The sequence below is a fragment of the Amblyomma maculatum genome, chromosome 4 (genome assembly GCF_055883805.1).
Source record: "Amblyomma maculatum isolate TAMU_Amacu chromosome 4, ASM5588380v1, whole genome shotgun sequence".
Taxonomy (NCBI): Eukaryota; Metazoa; Arthropoda; class Arachnida; order Ixodida; family Ixodidae; genus Amblyomma; species Amblyomma maculatum.
Genome location: NC_139347.1, coordinates 98,838,371 through 98,857,856, shown reverse-complemented (window position 1 = coordinate 98,857,856; position 19,486 = coordinate 98,838,371). Strand labels below are relative to the sequence as shown.

Sequence of the window (19,486 nt, the reverse complement as noted above, 5' to 3'; positions counted from 1 at the left end):
GCATCTTTTTTTCTTATTCTTATTTGTGCAGTTATTACCATGTAAACATCCGTGTAGTACTAGATATGTGAAAAGAACCCAACAATGAGACTTCTTCCTTTGATTCTGTTCAGTGGACAGCTAACTTCAATTCAGTGATGCCGATTCTTTGGCTTATACTGCTTAGGTGTATTAGTGTTCTTTGCTTAATGTAAGTTTAATATAAAATAAAATAATTTTTGCCTTCCCATCAACGATAACTTCCTCAAACATAGAGGGTCCTCCGGCAGACATTACGAAGTAGTAGTCACGATTTAAGGAGATGGTCTCCAGGTATAGAGGCCCAAAAGGGCACATTAACAACCATCAGTGGTTGGCTTGTATTAATTCAATGATGCGTTGAAAGCGACGAGAGGCTTTTTCCATTTGAAATGGAAATTTTATTTGTTAGAAGATACCAGAATAAGTGTTGGCTCCATCGGCTGGCTTTACAGGCAGACTATAAAGATTCCTAACTTCTTTTAAGAACGAGTTCGGGAAGCCAGGCTAAGCCGGCTGCCAGCTTCAGGAAGTGATCCCGGAATCTGACAGAATTGACGTCACGAGGTTGAATATAATAACATTAAGGGCTGGGAAACATAAAACTTCAGCAGTCCATCAGCGGCTAGCAAACATCAGAATAACCAGAGAAGAAACATATCGTAAATATTTGCTAACAGCAATGACTGGATGAAGTTGCAGTTGGACTCTCTTTAGGTAGAATAGCACGGTGAATTATAGACAGCAGGGACACATATAACACATGAGTAGAAACATCGCAAAACTCATGATTCATGAGAGCGACAAGTTAGCGGTACTCAACTTTTGTCGCCTCCCTTACGTCCTGTTTTGCTCGCTGTCGCAAGTCTCCAGTTGGGGCATTAGATATGTGCCCTGCTCTTAATCTTATCAGAAGGAAATCACTCCTTAAAAGGTTACATGTGCGCGCCCTTTTTACAACCGGGAAAGCCCAATGGAACCTGACATCTTACGATGTTATCGTGTAAAGCACCGGCAGAGACCTTCACACTGTGCTAAAGTACGTTGCAGGTACGCTCGCGAGACGCTGGGTGCAATTGCAGGAAAACTGCGTCCTGAATGTATTCCCATGAGACCTCCTGTATCCAAGCGGAAATATTTTCGTTTTCGTCTGCGGCATCTTCTCATATCTGCTATTTAAAGGTAATCCTGATAACGCGGATGACGCCATCCTGCATGCGCGATTTGAGGACGCTGGTGTTTTTTGTTGTTACTAAGGCATGCTTGGACCTGCATTCTAATCCACGCGAAACCTACACTAAGAATACAAAATGGGGTGAACATTTTACGCGCATAGCACGAGGACTGTTCTTCCACCTTTCGGGCAACGTCTAATCTTGGATATTTAGGATAAGCACCTATCTGACAGAGCGTAAAAGTGAAAGTTTCAATGTCGCCATTTGCCTTGGAACTACAATTCAACTGAATTAAGAGAGGAGGAAACTTGCTGTATATCACTGATGTCGCTTTCTCGCTGCCTCATTATATGTTACCACAAGCTAGGGAGATGGTTATGACTGAAATACGTGCATGTGTTTTATGCCAGCTCGAGCATTTCTTTTTTGCGTTTTAACAGCAAAGTGTAGGTTAATGACGACACTGTTTTTTTTTTTTTTCGTATCTAATACAAAACTGGAAAGTGAAATGAGGGTAGTGCGGCGTGTTTTTTCGGAAGATGCACAGGCGTCGCTTCATTCAAATGTCCAATAATATTAAAATAATATTAAAATATGAAGCCTATGCTGCTATACTGCGCTCACTCGGATTTTAGAACTCTTACTCGAATATTTTTAGTTTTCTTTTACACTGCTATGAGTCAATGGGGAGCCCATACTGTTTGCGTGGCTTCAGGAACGGTACTAGGACCCGTCGTGATCAGGTAAATTTCGAGACTCTGATATGTTTAATGAAAGTGACGTGCGTTCGTCTCGTACTCATGTTGCCAGTTTCAAATGTGCCAGGTGAAATGCATAGGCACAGTTTTAAAACTCATTATGGTTGCTTTTTACCTTCTACTTGTCACGTTGCTTAACTACAGGTCAGCACCAGTTATTTACAAATCGGTTTTTTGTGATAAAAAGGTGGGTTTTTGTCAAACTAATGAGTGTGTTGGCAGATGTAGCAAAATAAAAATAGGAACATATTTTAACTAAATTCTAAAATTATAACTTGTTACTATTACATATAATCGCATAGTACTGATTAGACATTTGTGCAGTTTTTATTATTCCCAAAAGGCGATTAAGCTCAATGCTGTTACTCGGCGAATTTTGCCCTTTACTCGCTCAGTTCGACACCGCGCTGTACCTATTAGCGTACTACATCACTCCGCGGTGCGCGATTACCTTCTCGTCCAGAAACTGCTAACTGAGCAGCAAGGGTCGTACAGAATTCATGTGGCATGTGCAACACAGAGCAGCGTGCTATCGTGGTCGCCGGGGCAGGTGAAACGGCCGATTTTGTTACAAGTCAACGTCAAGGGAAATCGCGTTTTCGAAATTTTGAAATCAGGTACGGTTGTTACTAATGGTCTAATGAAACAAGATGCCTAAATGCTATGTTTAAATATTAACGAGTAAGATTTAACTATCCAGCTGTCCAGTTCAGAAAACAACCTTTTAAGACGTTAGCCAACAATGTTATAAATTGCCGTCAAAGCAGTCTATTATTTGCCTATATTTAAAACTTTTTGGCGAGCTCATTGAAGCGCCTGGTGTACCAGCCCTGCTCTCTCGGCATGTTAACAATCTAGGCATATTCCTTTTTATTAACACCACGCCCGAGACCCCGTTTCGCCAGTAAATTTGTTCAGCATAAAACGAAGCTTGCCCACATGCCAGACGCCAGATGTGTTGTGTACGCTAACCTATACACAGGGGCTACAAGTACCCCGCTTCGTAGCTAACAGACACACAGCCTGTCCAGCAGCAGCTGCTCTTTTGCGCTGGCCAGCCGGTCGCTTGGATGCAACCAGCAGAGGTCCATCTGCCCGCGACGACGTAGGGGCGAGCGAAGTCCAAGCCGTACGGTTCCAGTGGAGACGATCATTACTCGAACCTTGTACGCGACCCATGCGCCAGGAGCAATGCTTCACAAGTGCTCGCATTTCTCTCTTTCTATCCCTTCCCTTCTCTTGCAAAAGTTAAAATAATCTTAAGTCAATAATAAATATCAATAATAAATAATAAACCAGTACCCGAGTTGAGAAGTTCCGCGCTGACTGGCTCCCACGCCACGAATATAACAATGTGCATTTGAAAAGAAACCATTGAAGCGACATTTATTGCAAACTGGCATTGATCATGGCGTGATCTGGCCTGTTACATGGCAAAAAGGAGAAAGGGGGGGGGGGGGGGGGGGGGGACACTGGCTTTGAAATGGCATAGCCTCTGCTGGTAATGTACAGTGTTTGTATAACATAAGTACCGGTCGTTTCAGTGGCAGTTGTAGTATAATCTCTGTCGGCAGTAGCAAATCGAGGGCTGAATGACGCAGTACCTAGTGAGGGTGCATTGCGTCAAGCGCGATATCTTCCACTGCGGTTGTCTACGACTGCAACATTAAATGTTCTCCAAATTGTGCAATAAGTAAAATCAATAAGTGATGGATTAAGTTACAATCCTTTACTCTATAAAGCAATTCAAGGACTGAAACGTATATAATACTAAGGAATATCCTAGATAAAGTCATTTCTTTGTAGCGATTGTATTTAGGACAAAACCCAGCCTGATAAACATCGACAAAAAATGATACATTGATAATTGATGGGAGCGATCCAGCTAGCTCAGAATATTGCACGAATGTCGTGATAAAATATGCAGCAGCTGTGAAATCGTCCTTAGCCATCACGACTTGCAACTGAGGCAAGAAAGCGAGATCACGTAATCTCTCCATGCGGCTAGCATCGCTTCGGTTGAGGGAAGCTGGCCTTGAACTTGCGAGACAAGTAAAAAGGCGCATTGAGGAGACAAGAAAAAAGGAGGATCTACAAAAGAGGAGGCGAGCTCAGCATGCATCTACAAGCAAAGGGAGGCCCGAACAGGGAAGCGGAAAGTGATGTCAAAACCGGAAGAACTTTGGGAGCATTGCGACCGCTTCTGAAGGCGAGAGGACCAACAGAGAGGGTGAATATAGCTGCGGAGAGCACAACGCCACGGTTTCGCAGTGTGTCATCGAAGCACGGGCAAGGCACGCCAGCGCTGAAACCAATTGACCCGGAACGGAGCCACCCCTCTTTTCATTGCGGCTGGGCTGCACAGAAGCCCGTGAGGCCCCGTGAAGGGACCGAGACCCGCGCGTCGCCCTTTGGAAACAGGCTGAGTTGCAACGACGTTTGAAATATGTCCGTACGATAACAAAAGCAGTATGTTGTGCATGAAAGAGGCTGAGGGAAGAAAGCCTATATAGGAACAACAAGTGAAGGGAAGAGGGTTACAGAAGAATACGTGAAGAGTAGGCAATGATGCCAATCCGAGATTTCAAAAATGTTGCTCTGTAGGAGAGAAATGCAGGGAGTAAGTGCATTTAAAATCCTGCATTGTGTTTCCTGTTTCATTTCAAAATATTTACAAAAGACTCAGGGTGCAGTGTTCCCCCAGTGAGGGTATATTGCCGACTCGAGTTAACCGAGTCTTCAAGTATCGAGAGGAAGATCAATCAACGGAGGAAAATCAACGGAGCAGGAAATAACCGGCTGAGCTCGGAAAACTACATTAGAAGATAATAATGGGCTGGTATCGCTCATGTCCGCCTCATGTAATGGATGAACTAACTGTATTTGAATATGAAATAAAAATCGATGCTTACCATATTCATAAATATTGCATAGAAGTGGGGCTTTTTAACTACTTCAGGAGGTATCTCCCATAATGTGATAGCTGTCCAGGGTGTGCTATAGAGACCAGGTGTAAGATAGAAGCACTGATTAGGGAATAATTATCAAGCGATCACCAAAGTGCATGTACGCGAACGAGATGTGTACAGCCTTCGTAAAAAGTTTAAAGCCGAAAACGTTTCGTTTCAGCCGCTAAATGAAGCTGTCATAGCACCATTAAAGAATAAAGGATAGTAAAACGCTTCGAGATAGTTTCTTGCTGTAACAAGAAACGATTTCTCGGCATTTTGAAGGCATTTCAGCCTTTAATGATGCCGTGTTATGACTTCGTTTTGCGGCTCAGACAAATATTCTTTGGATTCAGGACTTTTCAACAAGATTGTGAACAAGGAGCAAGCGGGAGCTACTAACCTTGTCGCGTCATGCCTCTAAAGGCGCCTAAATATCTGCAAAAATTGTTCCCAGCAGCATTTTCTTTCAGCTTCCTGACTACCTATGTTCGTGTTACATAACAGAGCTGTCACGCCAAAATGCGTCTCTTTTGTCCCATTTGTGGCAAGTGAGTGGCTTGCGCCACCAGACCCTATTCGCACTTCACTCGATACCCTACAAGATCTTTGTCCTGTCTGCATCCTTCCTGGACGTGGAGATGGCTTGACAGACAACCTGAATACGTCCTTCTAAATTCTGTCACACTGTTCGTGTGTTACTAAGCATTTCGAGTGGGGTGCTTTGAATTTATGCCTCCTACAGCTGTCAAGCCAAAACGGCTATATATTTATCAATCGTGTGCGAAAACTTCAATAATTGAATGCAAAGTCTTTGTTCTTTTAAGTAGCTGCAGGGAAGAGCACTTAGACTGCTTCCGTCCTCTTCTTCCGACTTACTCAACTGCGATTAGCAACTCAAAGTTCTAGGATGTAACTGTGGCCAAAGTTTGTCCTCTCCTTATGCTTTTTCGCCTGAATATGTGCATGATAATATAATTTTTATGTATTGTTATCAACCTGCAGTGCCTATCATTAAATATCGCTTACTTTTTTTTCACTACCAGTGTTAATAAAGTGTATCTGGAGCGTGACTATTGTCTTTTGAGAAAAACAGGTATGTATGGGGAAGGAATATTTCCTATTTACGAATTCCACTCTTTACTTCAAGATCAACTCCCCATTCCAACCCATGCATGGAAGTATTTGCTATTGAAAAACTCCGAATAGGTTCTCGATTTCCCTATTTATCCCCACAACTTGATAATGGCAAATAAGCTCCGACCGAAAAAGTGCGACATTTTTCCTATTTCCTTCTTATTTTCTCGAACTTCTGAGTAAAGCCCCCCGCCATTTTGCACACGTCAACCGCAAGTGCCGCTGATCGACTTTCAACAGCGACGACAAGCACATCAAAGACTTCGCCAAGATCCATCCAGGCAATAATATCCAATATCAGATAAAAATTTAGAAATATGGCCCATTCTTGTTTTTTTTTTCCTTGATATGTCAACATCAGGATGTGTTTTCACTCCTTGCAGAGGTATGAATGATCTCAAAGCAGCTTACAGCCCTGTTCTTTCTACCATGAATATTGTCTGGATTATTCCATCGTATCGCGCGGAAACGTATAATTCTTGCAATGAAGAAACGGATGCTGATTACTCTGTTTAGGCTCAGCACAGCTGTCGCGAAAACAAATGCGCTGTGTTTACAAAAGACATTCTGATAAGCGCGTACTCTTTTCCTTACGAAGGAAGCCGATGTCGACAACAGCATAATGCTTTCTATCACATTTACTCCGGTGACGAAACATCTTGCACCGGTATGTTATCATATAAGGTCTAGCATCCTACCACTATACTCAATGAACAACAAGAGGTTGTTGTTCCTTAACACCTCTAAATTCGCACAGCACACTTGTGCTTTTGCATTTAATTGTGCTTCGAGTTTTGCACTCTGCACTTGCACTTTTGTTATAAATTTGTCCCCATAGGAGGGAACACCGGCCGTTGGCCGAGGCACGGTATGCTTCTACTCTTCGTATCTTCGAATCCCGCGTGAAAGCGCTGAAGTACGGCAGCCCAGGTGCCCAGTCACACTTCATTTTAAAGCTGAAGCTTTACTGTCACATTGACTAATAAAGCTAAAGTTCTAGTAGCCTCGTCGAGCCAGGGTCATTAGCACCAGATTTTTAACCTCAGGTGAGGCGTGAGGAGCCGGCGGCACTCACTTTTTCTGCTTCTGTTTCGCTTCTTCTTCTAGTTGGGACGCCTGCTGCTCCTTCTCCGCGCATCTGGCAAACTTTATCGTACCGGTAAATATCTGCACAAATGCACAACATTGCCTCACACAGTGCCACAGCTTTGCAGTCCCCTAGCTACCCTTTCCCTCTGCTGTCACCACTGCTAATCTGGCTCGCCTCCTGGGGCCTCCTCCTTTAAAATTTCTTCGACACCTTCGTGTCATCTAGACCCGGCTGTGCTGTCCTTGCTGTTTTCAAACACCCGCGAAGAAGGTAAAACCGCAGCAAAGAGTGTCTTACCACGCTTCATCCAGCTTCCACTCCTTAAACTAATTTGTTTATGTGGTCTTAATCTGGCTTTGCAACATAGTATAACCAAGCATGAAAAAACTGTCTTACATAATCGAGCTTAGTCGAGGTAAACCGCATTCATTTTTTCTATACTGCGGGATTTCTTTACAGTGTAAAGAAAGACCATGCATGATATATGCGCTGCTAGAAAAATCGAATCAACTTTTCTGAACCGCTCTATGACTTACCACTCCACACTTAGCCATGAAAATGAAGATTACAAATTATTCAAAAGTGATGCTGGGTAATTCGATACTTACCGCTATTAAAGAAAACACACAGAGATGCACCACGCGACAGAAGGTCATGCGTAGCTGTTTCATGCAATAGGTATCTGCTGCTCTTTCCTTTCCTTGATTGTCTAGTGTTACGTGAAACGTTGTGGCCCTGAACTAAACAATATTGTTGCTAGATCAGTTAGGTCAGTGGCAGAACTGTCAACAATTCCTGTCCGTGAAAACAGCTAGTGATCGGCTGCTTCCCCTCTTTTGGCTCATTACGACAAAAAATAGCAACAGCCAAATTTTCGAAAACTTGAGCACCCAGTAGGACGTTGTGAAAGTGACAATAACTTCAAGTCCTTGGCACCAGCGTTAGCTCACTTTTTAGTTCTGACGGATTATGAGCAACTTTGAGATTAGTTTCTAGTGCACTAGTTTAGCCAAAACCATTTTAGGTGGTCGTTTGGGATGTGTTACAGCATTTCAAATGGACAGTATCATACGGCAGCGAGCGAACACTCCCTACTGAAGGCTGTTTGAATTATTACCAGTGCTAAAGCCATCTTCTTCGTGAGGACAGCACGTAATTGTGACAGTTTTTCACGCAGGTGATGAGTATTTCTTGGTTGCCTCTTTCAAATTTGTTAGTTCAAATGCATAGGTACTGATTTAAACATAGATTGTGGTGGATGTTGGTGAGCTGAAGATGTAACAACATTAGAGCTAGTTACAAAACATGCCCGGTGTTAACGGGAAGCCACCAGTTATATATCAGTTGACTATTCGGGGTAAAACGATGGCGTTTTTGGGAAAGCAATGCCCGCGCTTGCTGATGTAGGAAGAATATAGATAAATCAGGTTAACTTAATCTTAAGAATATAGTTTACCTTTTACAGTTGGCCGCATATTTTAAATTAGACATTTGGCGGTGTTTTTAATGTTCATAGAATACTATTAAGCTCAACGCTGTTGCTCAGCAAATTTCGCCCTTTCTAGCGTAGTTCGAAAGCCGCGCTTTCCACATTTGTGAACGTCACTATAAGCGGAGCGTGATTACCATCTCGCCCAACAGCGACGAGCTGTGCAGCGAGGGTGGGACATCACGTGGCATGTACGAGACAACAGCGTGCTCTCGTGGACCTTGATGCACGTGAAACAGCCGATTTTGTTACAACTCAATGCTGAGAGAAATCGCGTTATCGAAATTTTGAAAGCAGGCACTTTTGTTAGCCAGAAACCCTGTTAAACATGCGAAGCTTGCGCTTGTAGTACGTGACGTCCCGCGGGAAAGTAACTGCCATTTATTGTAATGCGGATTATATGCATTGAACAAGCCGCTATCTGACATTGTACACAGCAGAAAAGAGAAGGGAGCGGGGGGGGGGGGGGGGGGTGGAACGCTTGTTTTGAAGAGCTGCCGACCCTGTTGGATGTGTGCTGTATTTGACTAACATAAGTAGAAGTCGTGTAAGTGGTACTTGTAATAAAAGCAATATCAGCAGTGGCAACCTCACGCACTATATAACGCAGCAGCCAGTGAGGGGACAATGCATTAAGCCCAATATGTCCCGCTCCTGTTGACCGTTGTCTACAATTGAAGCCAGTTCGCTAAAGTGAGGAATACGTTTCAGAAATGGCAGAACATCCTCTGCATTATAATGCAGCTAAAGTGCAGTAACACACACACACACACACACACACACACACACACACACACACACACACACGCATATTTATATATATATATATATATATATATATAGTTTTCTCGTTGTAGCGATTGCATTTGGAATCAAGTTAAGCTTAAAACAACACAAGCAAAAAACTATATATACTGATAACTGATGTCAGCTCGCCAGCCAGTTCGTATTATTGCACAAGCGCCACGCGAAAATATGCAACAGCTAGCGAAATTGTCCTTAGATGACGCGGCTTGCAGCAGACGCAGAAAAGTCAAGATCACGTAGTCCATCCAGGCGGCTAACACCGCTCCGGTTGAGGGAGGCTCTCCGTGTACTTGCGAGCCAAAGTAAAAACACGCATTAAGGAGAGAAGAAAAAGGGGGATCTACAAAGGAGGAGGCGAGCTCAGAATCAACAAGCGAAGGGAGGCCCAAAAAGGGAAGCGGAGAAGTGACGTCAAAACCGGAAGAACCTTGGGAGTATTGCGACTGCGTCTGAAGGCGAGAAAAGGAACAGAGGGGGTGAATAGATCTGCGGGGCGCACGGCGTCATGGTTTCGCAGTGTGCCATCGAAGAACGAGCAAGGCACGCCAGCGCCGAAGCCAACTCGTCCGGGAAAGAACCACCCCTCTTGCACCCCTATGTTCACAATTGCGGCTGGGTTGCACAGAGTCCCGTGAGGCCCCGCGAAGGGAGCGAGACACGCGCGTCGTCCGCCGCCCAAATGACCGTGTATCTGGTTCAGCATCTTACGGGAGGGGAGCTCCGTGGGAAGTTGCGTTTGTTCAAACGGGCTGTGTTGCCAAAACGTTTGAAATATGTCCGTAAGGTAAGTGAAGCAATAGGGTGTATATGAAAGAGACTGAGCAAAGGAAGCTAAAAGAGAAACTAAGAATTGATGAAGCGTAGTTAAAAAGGAACTACGCGGAGAGTCGGCAATGATGTCAATCCGCGTTTTCAAAAATGTTGTTCTGAAGAACAAAAATACAGCGAGATTTATTGCAGAATCAAGTGCCGCATGGTGCTCCTTGTTTCCAGTTTCAAGGAATTCACAAAAGGATCACGGAGCAGTTTGTATAGCTTTGTACAGTTGACGGTACAGCGCCGCTTCGAGGCACTTGAGTCTGCAAGTGTCAAGAGGAAGATCAATGAAACAAGACAGAGTAAGAAATAACTGACAGGGCTCGGAACCCTATAAAAGACAATTGATCGAAAATTGGCTGATGTGGCTCAGGTTCATCTTATGTAGTGATGAACTATATCGGGATATGAACCTAAAATCGGGGCTGACCATATTCCTAAACCTGGTGCATACGAAGAAAGCTAATGGCTAATGACAACAGGAAGGTATAGGAATTTTTTGGGGTGATAATCAATGCGAAAATATCACTTAATCGTGCTGACAAGCTATGAACCAACTATTTGGCGCCAGTGGGATTCGAGCCCTCCAACCTCCGAAGTTTGCATACGGTATCAGTCGGAACTAAGCCACGATGATATTCGTTCGGCCTTCTACCGTTTATGTATGACTGGGATAGCGTCAACGGTCCTGTTGCTAAAAAAAAAACCAAAGTTGTCATCACCATCAGCGTTGTGAGCGCAAAATTATGTGTATAGCGCTGAGAGGTGGTATATGTCAGATGGCAGAGCCAGCCACTGATTCTTCCATGGTTTGTGCGGCTTGATGAGTAGCATGGCAAAAGAAAGTTGGCTGGAGATGTCAAGTCGCGTTGCTCATTTGAAGTGAGTAATTGGAATAAAAATCAACCTTCCAATACTCTTGGATGTCGAGTAAGTGTTGACCATGCCCCCCCCCCCCCCCCCCCCCCCCATAGTGACGGACGTGAAGTGTCCGCTTCTAACGCAAAACATGGCATAACTGGCGAGGTAAACGCTTTGCGTTAACCCCTTTACACTGCCTATGAAATCACAGCTGCCACGTTCAAGGCACTCGTTTGACTGAACAGCAAACAGATTATTGGTGGAGTCGCACACTCGTTGATAAACATACAAGGGAAGTCAACTGTCAATGACGCAGAAAAAAGCATGAGGATCATTTTTAGTGTTGGTAAATTAATATGTTTACGCAATAATAGAGATAAATAACTTTAACGCAGAAGAAAAAAGCAACCACGTGTCGCTGGTTTTAGCCAGCTAACTTAATAATTGCATTTTATTGTACACTAACCAACACCGAAAGTAAAATCCTAATCCTTCCCTTCATGTCATTTGCTCCCTTTGTATTTGCCTCGACCAGCACTTCAGTTCAATTAATTTGTTTGTGGGAGTGCATGTATATTTTATCCTTCAAACCTAAGCCATTGTCAAGGACAGTGTCAACACAACAGTAGTACCATTTTGGACACATTTTTAAAATAAAACAGCAAGTATATACCATACCATATTCACGTTTCGAAATTACCCACGTAGCAGTGGTATAGTGGGAATTTGACCTCAAAGAAGTGAAGCTGCAGCTCATCCTCCTGTAAGCTTTGCCACTCTCTCTCTCTCTCCACCACTGCGTCATTATTGGAGATGTTCTCATCAGCAAGAAACATAATATTAAGAGGACACTATCTAGCTATTCCAGCTTCCCCTCAACCAAAGTTGCGAGGTTAAAAGTGGATGATGGACCCAAGCGCAACAAAAACAAAAATTCCATAACATAGACACTCACTTATCATGAAAATAAAAATTCACCCTTCGAGAACTTAGGAAGTGAAATACGCCAGAATCATGCTACATTGCTATATTGACTACTTTTCACATTTAGGACTGAAAATTGCTCAGTGATTATGCATAGGTTGCATGCATGATACGCTTACTATATTTGAAAAAGGGCAGATAATGAAACAGAAATGGTCTTCATTAATGTGTAACCGATGTGACGATCAGTCATGAACATACTGGTATAAGTGATATATCCTCCGTTTAGAGCAGTGTGTGACGTACGACGACGAAGCAGCCTATAGATGAGAATTGTTCTGGCTTGCAAGGACGCTTTTGAGCTGTCAGTATGATTCTTCAAAAAATTTCATAATGAACTGCATCTGAAACTCGCTGAGTTTATTTATATGAATCAGCAATTAGCTTCCTTTTGCATTTGCGGTTGTCAAGTATTTAATTACGGCGCCAACCCATCAATGTGCCCCTCTGAAATTTATTTGAATGTGAGACCATTCTTCTTGAACTTTGCAATGTAAGGGGGCATGCTGGAACGCACAGGGATAAACCTCGATATCACAAGCCGCCTTCGGCAGATGCCAGCCACACTAAACCCCAAACGAACTCACGACGTCAGAGTCAGATTATTTACCCAAAACGCACATCACTCCGTGAGGTTCTGGTCAACCCCGTTCGGTCGGCACCTCTTGATGTTCCCCATCTTTGCGAACTACAGTCTACCTTCTCTCACATGTACAACCAGCACTTCTCGGGTGCTTCTCGCCAACTCCACGAATGAAATTCATATAGCAGTGCATATGTTGTTGCAGAAATAACCATAACAAAATATATTTATGTAGAAAGAGAACCTCAGAGGCGCATTCGAGAATTAACCTTAGGAAAGAGGCAGAGCTCACCCTTCAGCAGGCTCCGGCGTACAATAAATAACCTGATTCGGTCGACCCAACTCACCATGCCCGGTCTTTTGTCTTCATCAGGAAATAGGCGGGTTCCTCTACCGAAGCGTCGGTGCATAGATGAAAAACGCATTGCCTGTCACGTCAAAGCTAAAGGCGGATGATGAGTAATTCGCAGACGTATTGAGTTGCTGATAAAGCAGTCATTCTGGCTGCTGCGCGTGTTGGCATAAGCTCCGTTCACTGTTTGCCAAGAAAGGAGAAGGTTTAGATAAAAGACCTAGAACTAATCAATGCGTAAAATATGCACTGATGTTACAGGAAATTGATTCATTCCTAGCAAAAGGAAGCTTTCCAAAAAGAGTTGAGCAGCGCACATAGCCTTTTAAGAAAGTGGCCTATGAATAATTACATCCCGATGCTCTTACACAAACAAACACAGAACAACACGTGAAAACGCACCGCGCAATTCGTGTTAAAAGCCTTTCTTACTTCATTCAAATTCTATTCTACCTGACCCGAGCAAACGTGCGAAAGCATATGTTTAGCTTTGCCTGCTTGCGATGGCTACCGGGCGTCTGCACTCGCTTTCCATCCCAACAATTTCTACGTTCGAGTCCGCTACGCTCCTATTTCATCAATTCTAATGTTCACCATGCCACTCGCATATATACAACAAACGTTGAACAATTTTCTAGGCTCTGAACCTCCGACTATTGTTTGGCAATAATAATAAGGGAAGCACTTTGCTACAAAGGGCATATATAATTTGATCCTACGCTTGCCGCACGGGTGCTATTAAACATTGTCACGTCACTTACATCCAGGAAAGTGTAAAATCGATACGCGGAGCTCTGCCGCGCATCATGGTTACGCTTTATTTAATAAAGCCTATACAAAAGGGTTAAAGCTACACAGTATGTCATAAACGTAAAATGTGGCTCCTTACCCACAGAAATTCGCACAACAATATTTTTCTCCACCGCTTCTTGACGACTACACTACAGAGGTTGGTACTAGACAGGCCCGGGATAAGCAAATTCCCCTAGCTTCACAGCAAATAAATTGACTAGAATAAATGTGAAGAGAAAGTGGAACAGATGGCTCATGCATAGCCTATTTCAAGCCTTATAATGCGAGCGGTAAACAACTAAATTTTGGAGTGATTTTTGCCCTGCCCACAAAGTTTAATGTTCAAAGGAAGGAAAAAAATTAGAGAGCCTCTTCGATATCTTTTAAGAGGAGACCGCCGAGAGCGGCGCCCTTCCTCTCATATCATTTGCCTCTTATCGTTTGCCATTAGAAGTCGTCGCTTGGCATATTGGTCTTTCCGTAGTCATGCTGATTCGTTCTAGTCATTGTAGTCATTCACACTAATAGCTGAGCATATTTACTCACTTCCAGTCAGTTGCGGCCATTACAAGTCGTCCTCTGGCATACTGGTAGTTCCGTTGTCATGCTGAGTCGTTGCTAGTCGTCGTCTCACATGCTGGTCGTTGTTTGACATACTGGTCGTTTCGTAGTCATGCCTAGTCATTGTACACATTACTATTCCTAGTTAACCAAGTTTACTCATTTCCAGTTGGTTGCGGTCATTACAAGTCATTTGACATATTGGTCGTTTCGTAGTCATTTAGTCACTATATGATAATTTTATTAGTCATTATCCTTATTCATTAACTAGCTCTATACATATCTATCGTGTAACTTGTTTTCATTACCAGTCACCATCAATCAATTTCATTTCTAATTTCCTTCCTCATATATTCTTTATTAGCAAGTGACACGTCAGCGCACAGAACCGATGCACACATTCCACGCACAGATCCGACGCGCACATCCGAATATCTCAGAATTTTGGCGTGTGTAGAATGACATCAGGATACCTAAATGGCTGCCTACCATAGTTTCAACGTCTCTCTTAATCAGAAAGCAATTATTTCTAAGTTCCTGCTGTTACTACAAGAGGGCTGTTTGCTTGGTTATCTGGTGCGTCAGTTTTTTTGTTTGTTAGTTTTTTTTTTTTTTTTCAAGTTACTCCACTTAAAATACACTCAATAAGGAGCAAGTACACACAGATACAAGACTAAGGCAAGCTAGCAACTGTTTGTTTTGGATAAACATACACGGCTAAGTAGAAAGACATGGTCCGTGATGATAAAATGATCCTAGATAAAAAAGGACTATGTAGCTTGTATATAAATGTTGTCAGGTAACGCGTTCACCGATGCTTCCATAAAGTACGGCAAACGACTCACACCCACTATTTATTGCAAACTACCTCCGCTGTGCATGTAGTAATCTGGAAATCACAACACGACAATTGAGCGATACGGTGGTCAACACTCTCATACATCTATCATTCTTATTTGCCTTCATCGATACCAAAACCAATCAACGCGATAACTGTTTAAGGTGCTTTTCTATGAATCGTCGTTTAGTTTGGGGAGAACTGATTTTCTACAAACCACATTCTCTGGGATAATAACGCTGCTCCAAGCAACGCCAGTCCCGTTCATGATGTGAGAAAAGGCAGCTTGTCATCAGAGGCGGGAGAAGCGAAAAGCAAGTGAGCCGACGGTCATTGCATCGGGTCGCGCAACGCTGCCCTGTTTTCTGTTGGCGCGCAACGGCTTCCCCCGTCCGTCGAGGGCGCCTTCGAAATCCGCCCATCGGTGGCTCCTTTCCCACTGCAGGGATGAGAAAAGCTGAGGCAACGCTCAGCACCTGGCAGCGCGTGCGGGATAAACACAGGCACGTGGTGTTGCAACACCAGACCCAATCACCCACACATGTGACGTTGCAACAGCCCAGCCAATCAGAAGAGGGCTTAGTCTCTCCACCGTTTGGCGGTCTTGCCCATTATACCTTGCAGGTATTAGGCGTGGAAAAGCAGTATATAAGAGGTGCAGTGGCTGAGTATGTCAGTACGCATCCAAGTTCTCTTGCTACAGCGGTAAAGCACTCCCTCAGCGCCTGCTCGATCACCATGAACGCTGTCTTCGCCTCCTGCCTCTTCGTGGCCGCCTTGGTAACTGCTTCTTCCGCCCACCACCTCGAGCTCTGCAGTAAGTTCTGCTGACAAGTTTCTCCTCTGGAAGCGTGACATGCGGCCTAAGGTGGCGTGTTGAGATCTGATCATTTCTGCTTTGCGGTCTTAATCAGTTTTCCTTTTAATACCATACAAAGAACTTTATTTCTTCTTTTATTGTCCACCAAGCTTACTGCTTTTATGGTTGCTCTTCTGGGGCAGATAAGGGTGTGATACTGCTGAAAAGGTCGCATCCGTGACTCTTTTCACACACAGCATCTCGGCATTCAGATATATAGCTTACAGCGAGGCCCTAGGCCTTTTCTGTCTGAAAAACTCGAAGTGGGGTGTTCACAGCGGGCTTCAAGCGACAGTATTCACAGTACCGTACAAAAAGTCACTTATAAAACATCCAAGGAACGACTAGGCTGCCAGATTAAATGACACCGTTCCGTAGTGCAGAGAAAGCATGGAGTGTTGAAATATATCGCTGGCCAAACGTTGTGCTCTTAACGCTTATCTTTTTTTTTTCTTTTCACAGAGAAGAACGACCAGGTTCTCGCTACGGAACTTGAATGCATTAGGCAAAAGATCCCCCCATCGGTGAGTGTCGAGTGCTTCCTTTCAGTAGAGGCGGAATCACCGCTTGCTCATCCGGATGCTTCCCTGAGGAACGCGTAGGCTATTCGGGAAACTTCGACACCACAAAAGTCTACTACCAGCGAGCGTATAAAATAATGACATTATTATCCCTTACGCTAAATATACAGCCAGCTAGCATAACGCTATAGTCAAAAATTGCACTAAGGCTCCCACGTTTATCAAACTCAGTAAAATTCAAAAAGCATGCACGAAATGCGATCCCAGTGTCAAAATATATTTTGCAATAGTGAAAGTTTAAATATCCATAAATGGCAAATTTTTCCTACGCCTACAAATCATGATTTCTTCCTGCTTTATATAACCCATGAACATTTCTCTTCTTCGCGACAAGTGAGGACACAGTTCAATGTGTACAAGGATGAAATTCGCAACATTATATGACATGTATCTCGCATGGGGTAGAGCTGGGCCAGTTTCAGGTCAGCGGGAGAGTCATTTCTCCTGCAGTGCAGTTCAGTCCTTTTGTGCGGAGACGAAGGGTAATCATACAAAAGCCTCACAACACCGTTGCCAAGCGTTGACAAGAGGCCATGAGGGTTTCACAGAGCGCGCTGCTTTACTTTATGGTCTGTACGCGATTCTTCTTGGCTCTCCTTGCTTGGTTCTGCACAAACAATTTTGTTTGCTCTTTTTCTAGACCAATTCTGCCTTTGACACTGCGGTCCTGGCTCTGGGCTGCAGCGACCGCTCATGTGCCATGCGCAAGATGTGCGAAGGAGGGGACCTGGTTAGTACCACAAGAAGTGTTTTCATTTCTTAATTTTCTTTAGGGGCAAGTTTTTCGCCGTATGCAATGGTGACTGGCAGCACTACCACTCTTTGAAATATTTCAGCGCGCGATGAAATGTAGATATAAAAAATTGTTTCGTAATATGGGAACAGAAAAATGTAAATGAAGCCGCTCCTTCATCGCTCTAATTATTCATTATGAAATTAAATTCTAGTCGAAGTACGAATTGGTGCATTTAAGTCATGAATCAAATGGTTACCATTATTTAACGAATTGCTAATAATAAGAAATATGTTAAGTAACCTGGAATCAGTATCGCTGTTTACAATGCATGACACAGCCTGTGCCTTTTTCAATTCATCGTGTAAATTCGCAAAGAATAATAGCACTACTTCCAACCCCTTCCTCCGGATTTTAAAATAGAGTGCATATAAATACTTTCTGTTAACCGTAGCCGCCGGTTATTAGAGACGCCCAACTTATCAGCTTCGTTCAGGGTCGTACACATGTATACTACAAAGATGAACAGGATACAAAAAATGGATTAGCAAGGACATAAGCGACTGCTGATGGTTTCCTTTTTGTTTTTTTTTTTTTTTTGTTTTTTCGTTCAATAGGAGGCAGCCATGTCCCAGTTCTTCACGGTAAGTAAACACCAACGCAATTTTTTTTTTGTTGTGACTGGCGAAATCGCAATTGTCTCTTTAACTGGAAACAGACATCCATGCCAATGATTACCGCAATTTTCGTATTTAGGTATTGATTGTGTTCACCCTAGTCACACCAGTACACCCACTTAGCAGCACATACAATTAGAGACCAAAAGTGTATGGAAGTCAGTCTACCTTAACTTCGGGTGATGCAGCGCAACAGCATAAGGCCTAGACGACATAAGGGGACAAACACAGCGCTGACAATGTCTGACCAACTAGACCCCCCCTGTTCAAGTTGTACTACCTTAACTGTACAAACCCAAGGCGGCATCGCGATTATGTGGCGCTTAAATTATGCAAGTGCATCCACTTCAGATAAGAAAAGGTGCAATCGTTTACTTTCTCACTTGTGGATTGATTTAGGAAATTAATATATGCCCATGGAAAGCACTAGAGAAACGTTTTAGGAAGAAATACTGAGCGCTCGATTTTTCCATTCGTTCATCTCCTTCCATACGCTCAGCTACTCAGGGAACGTACAACATGCATTTCTTGTGGGAACTTTCTTGAAAACGAACTTACGTGGTCAGAAAGGCATTTATCAACATTGGAAGTGTATAATATTGCCTGGGATTGGATATTTAAGTCCGGTAATACAGGGTTTGCGCAGAGCTGTTTGGCGGGCAAGGGCAAGAATTATTGCGGTCGACTAAATGTACTATGTTGGTGGAGTAATCATCTGTTCTCTTAGTGAAGAGTTTGATGGCGTTGCTTCTGTGCTTATGTCTGCAGCCTGGACAAATCCAGCACATCCACGATGCGGCCACTGCTTGCGACCCCGATGTTCAGCACGACCAACACTAGAAGATGCGACGCTCACCCAATAGAGAACAAAAACGCTTCTGTGATCTCGTTTCATCTTTCCTTCTACGTCGGTGCTTGAAAAAATACCAATCCTCAATCGTGTAACTCCTGGATGACAATAAACCTCTGGTATCTTGCAACAGTTTGTTTTCAGGCGGCCTCGGTTCAGGAGTCAGTAGTGGCTTCGTACAGCCGTTTCATTTGTGAGCTTCGTAATTGTCACGCATGCCCACGTCTCAGAAGTGAGCGCTAAGTGCGTTGAAAACGTGGGGCTTGGCCGATATTACAGGGCTTTTATGAAGTGATGCCTTCCAAAGCAGATACAGTCATGGGTAGCGATTGCCAGTGAGTGATAAGGGAACGCTGCCAAAGGCTTATATAAACAGCGTGTTTTGATGTCATACTGCTGAAATTGTTTGTTCATTACTGTCATACGGTTCAGCGTTTATACGCTTGAGCTCACTGTAGTATAAATTTATTTTATTGTTTAAGCAGTATGCCAATATAGGGGCCAATAACAGCGCAATTTCGTTCAGTTATCAATAGTAACACGCTGCCCACGTTTGTAGCCTATGTCATATCATAAA

The 19,486-nt window shown here is 43.5% G+C and overlaps 1 protein-coding gene across 1 annotated transcript; it reads left to right on the top strand.

Annotated features, from left to right (window-relative positions):
* The first annotated feature begins 15,900 nt into the window (after positions 1-15,900).
* LOC146191773 (antimicrobial peptide microplusin-like) lies at positions 15,901-19,039 on the top strand. The gene is made up of 5 exons (XM_084599985.1): positions 15,901-16,026; positions 16,531-16,592; positions 17,290-17,379; positions 18,000-18,026; positions 18,828-19,039. The coding sequence occupies exons 1-5, from the start codon at positions 15,948-15,950 to the stop codon at positions 18,897-18,899; spliced, it is 330 nt and encodes a 109-aa protein (XP_084456111.1). The 5' UTR covers positions 15,901-15,947; the 3' UTR covers positions 18,900-19,039.
* The last annotated feature ends 447 nt before the right edge of the window (positions 19,040-19,486 follow it).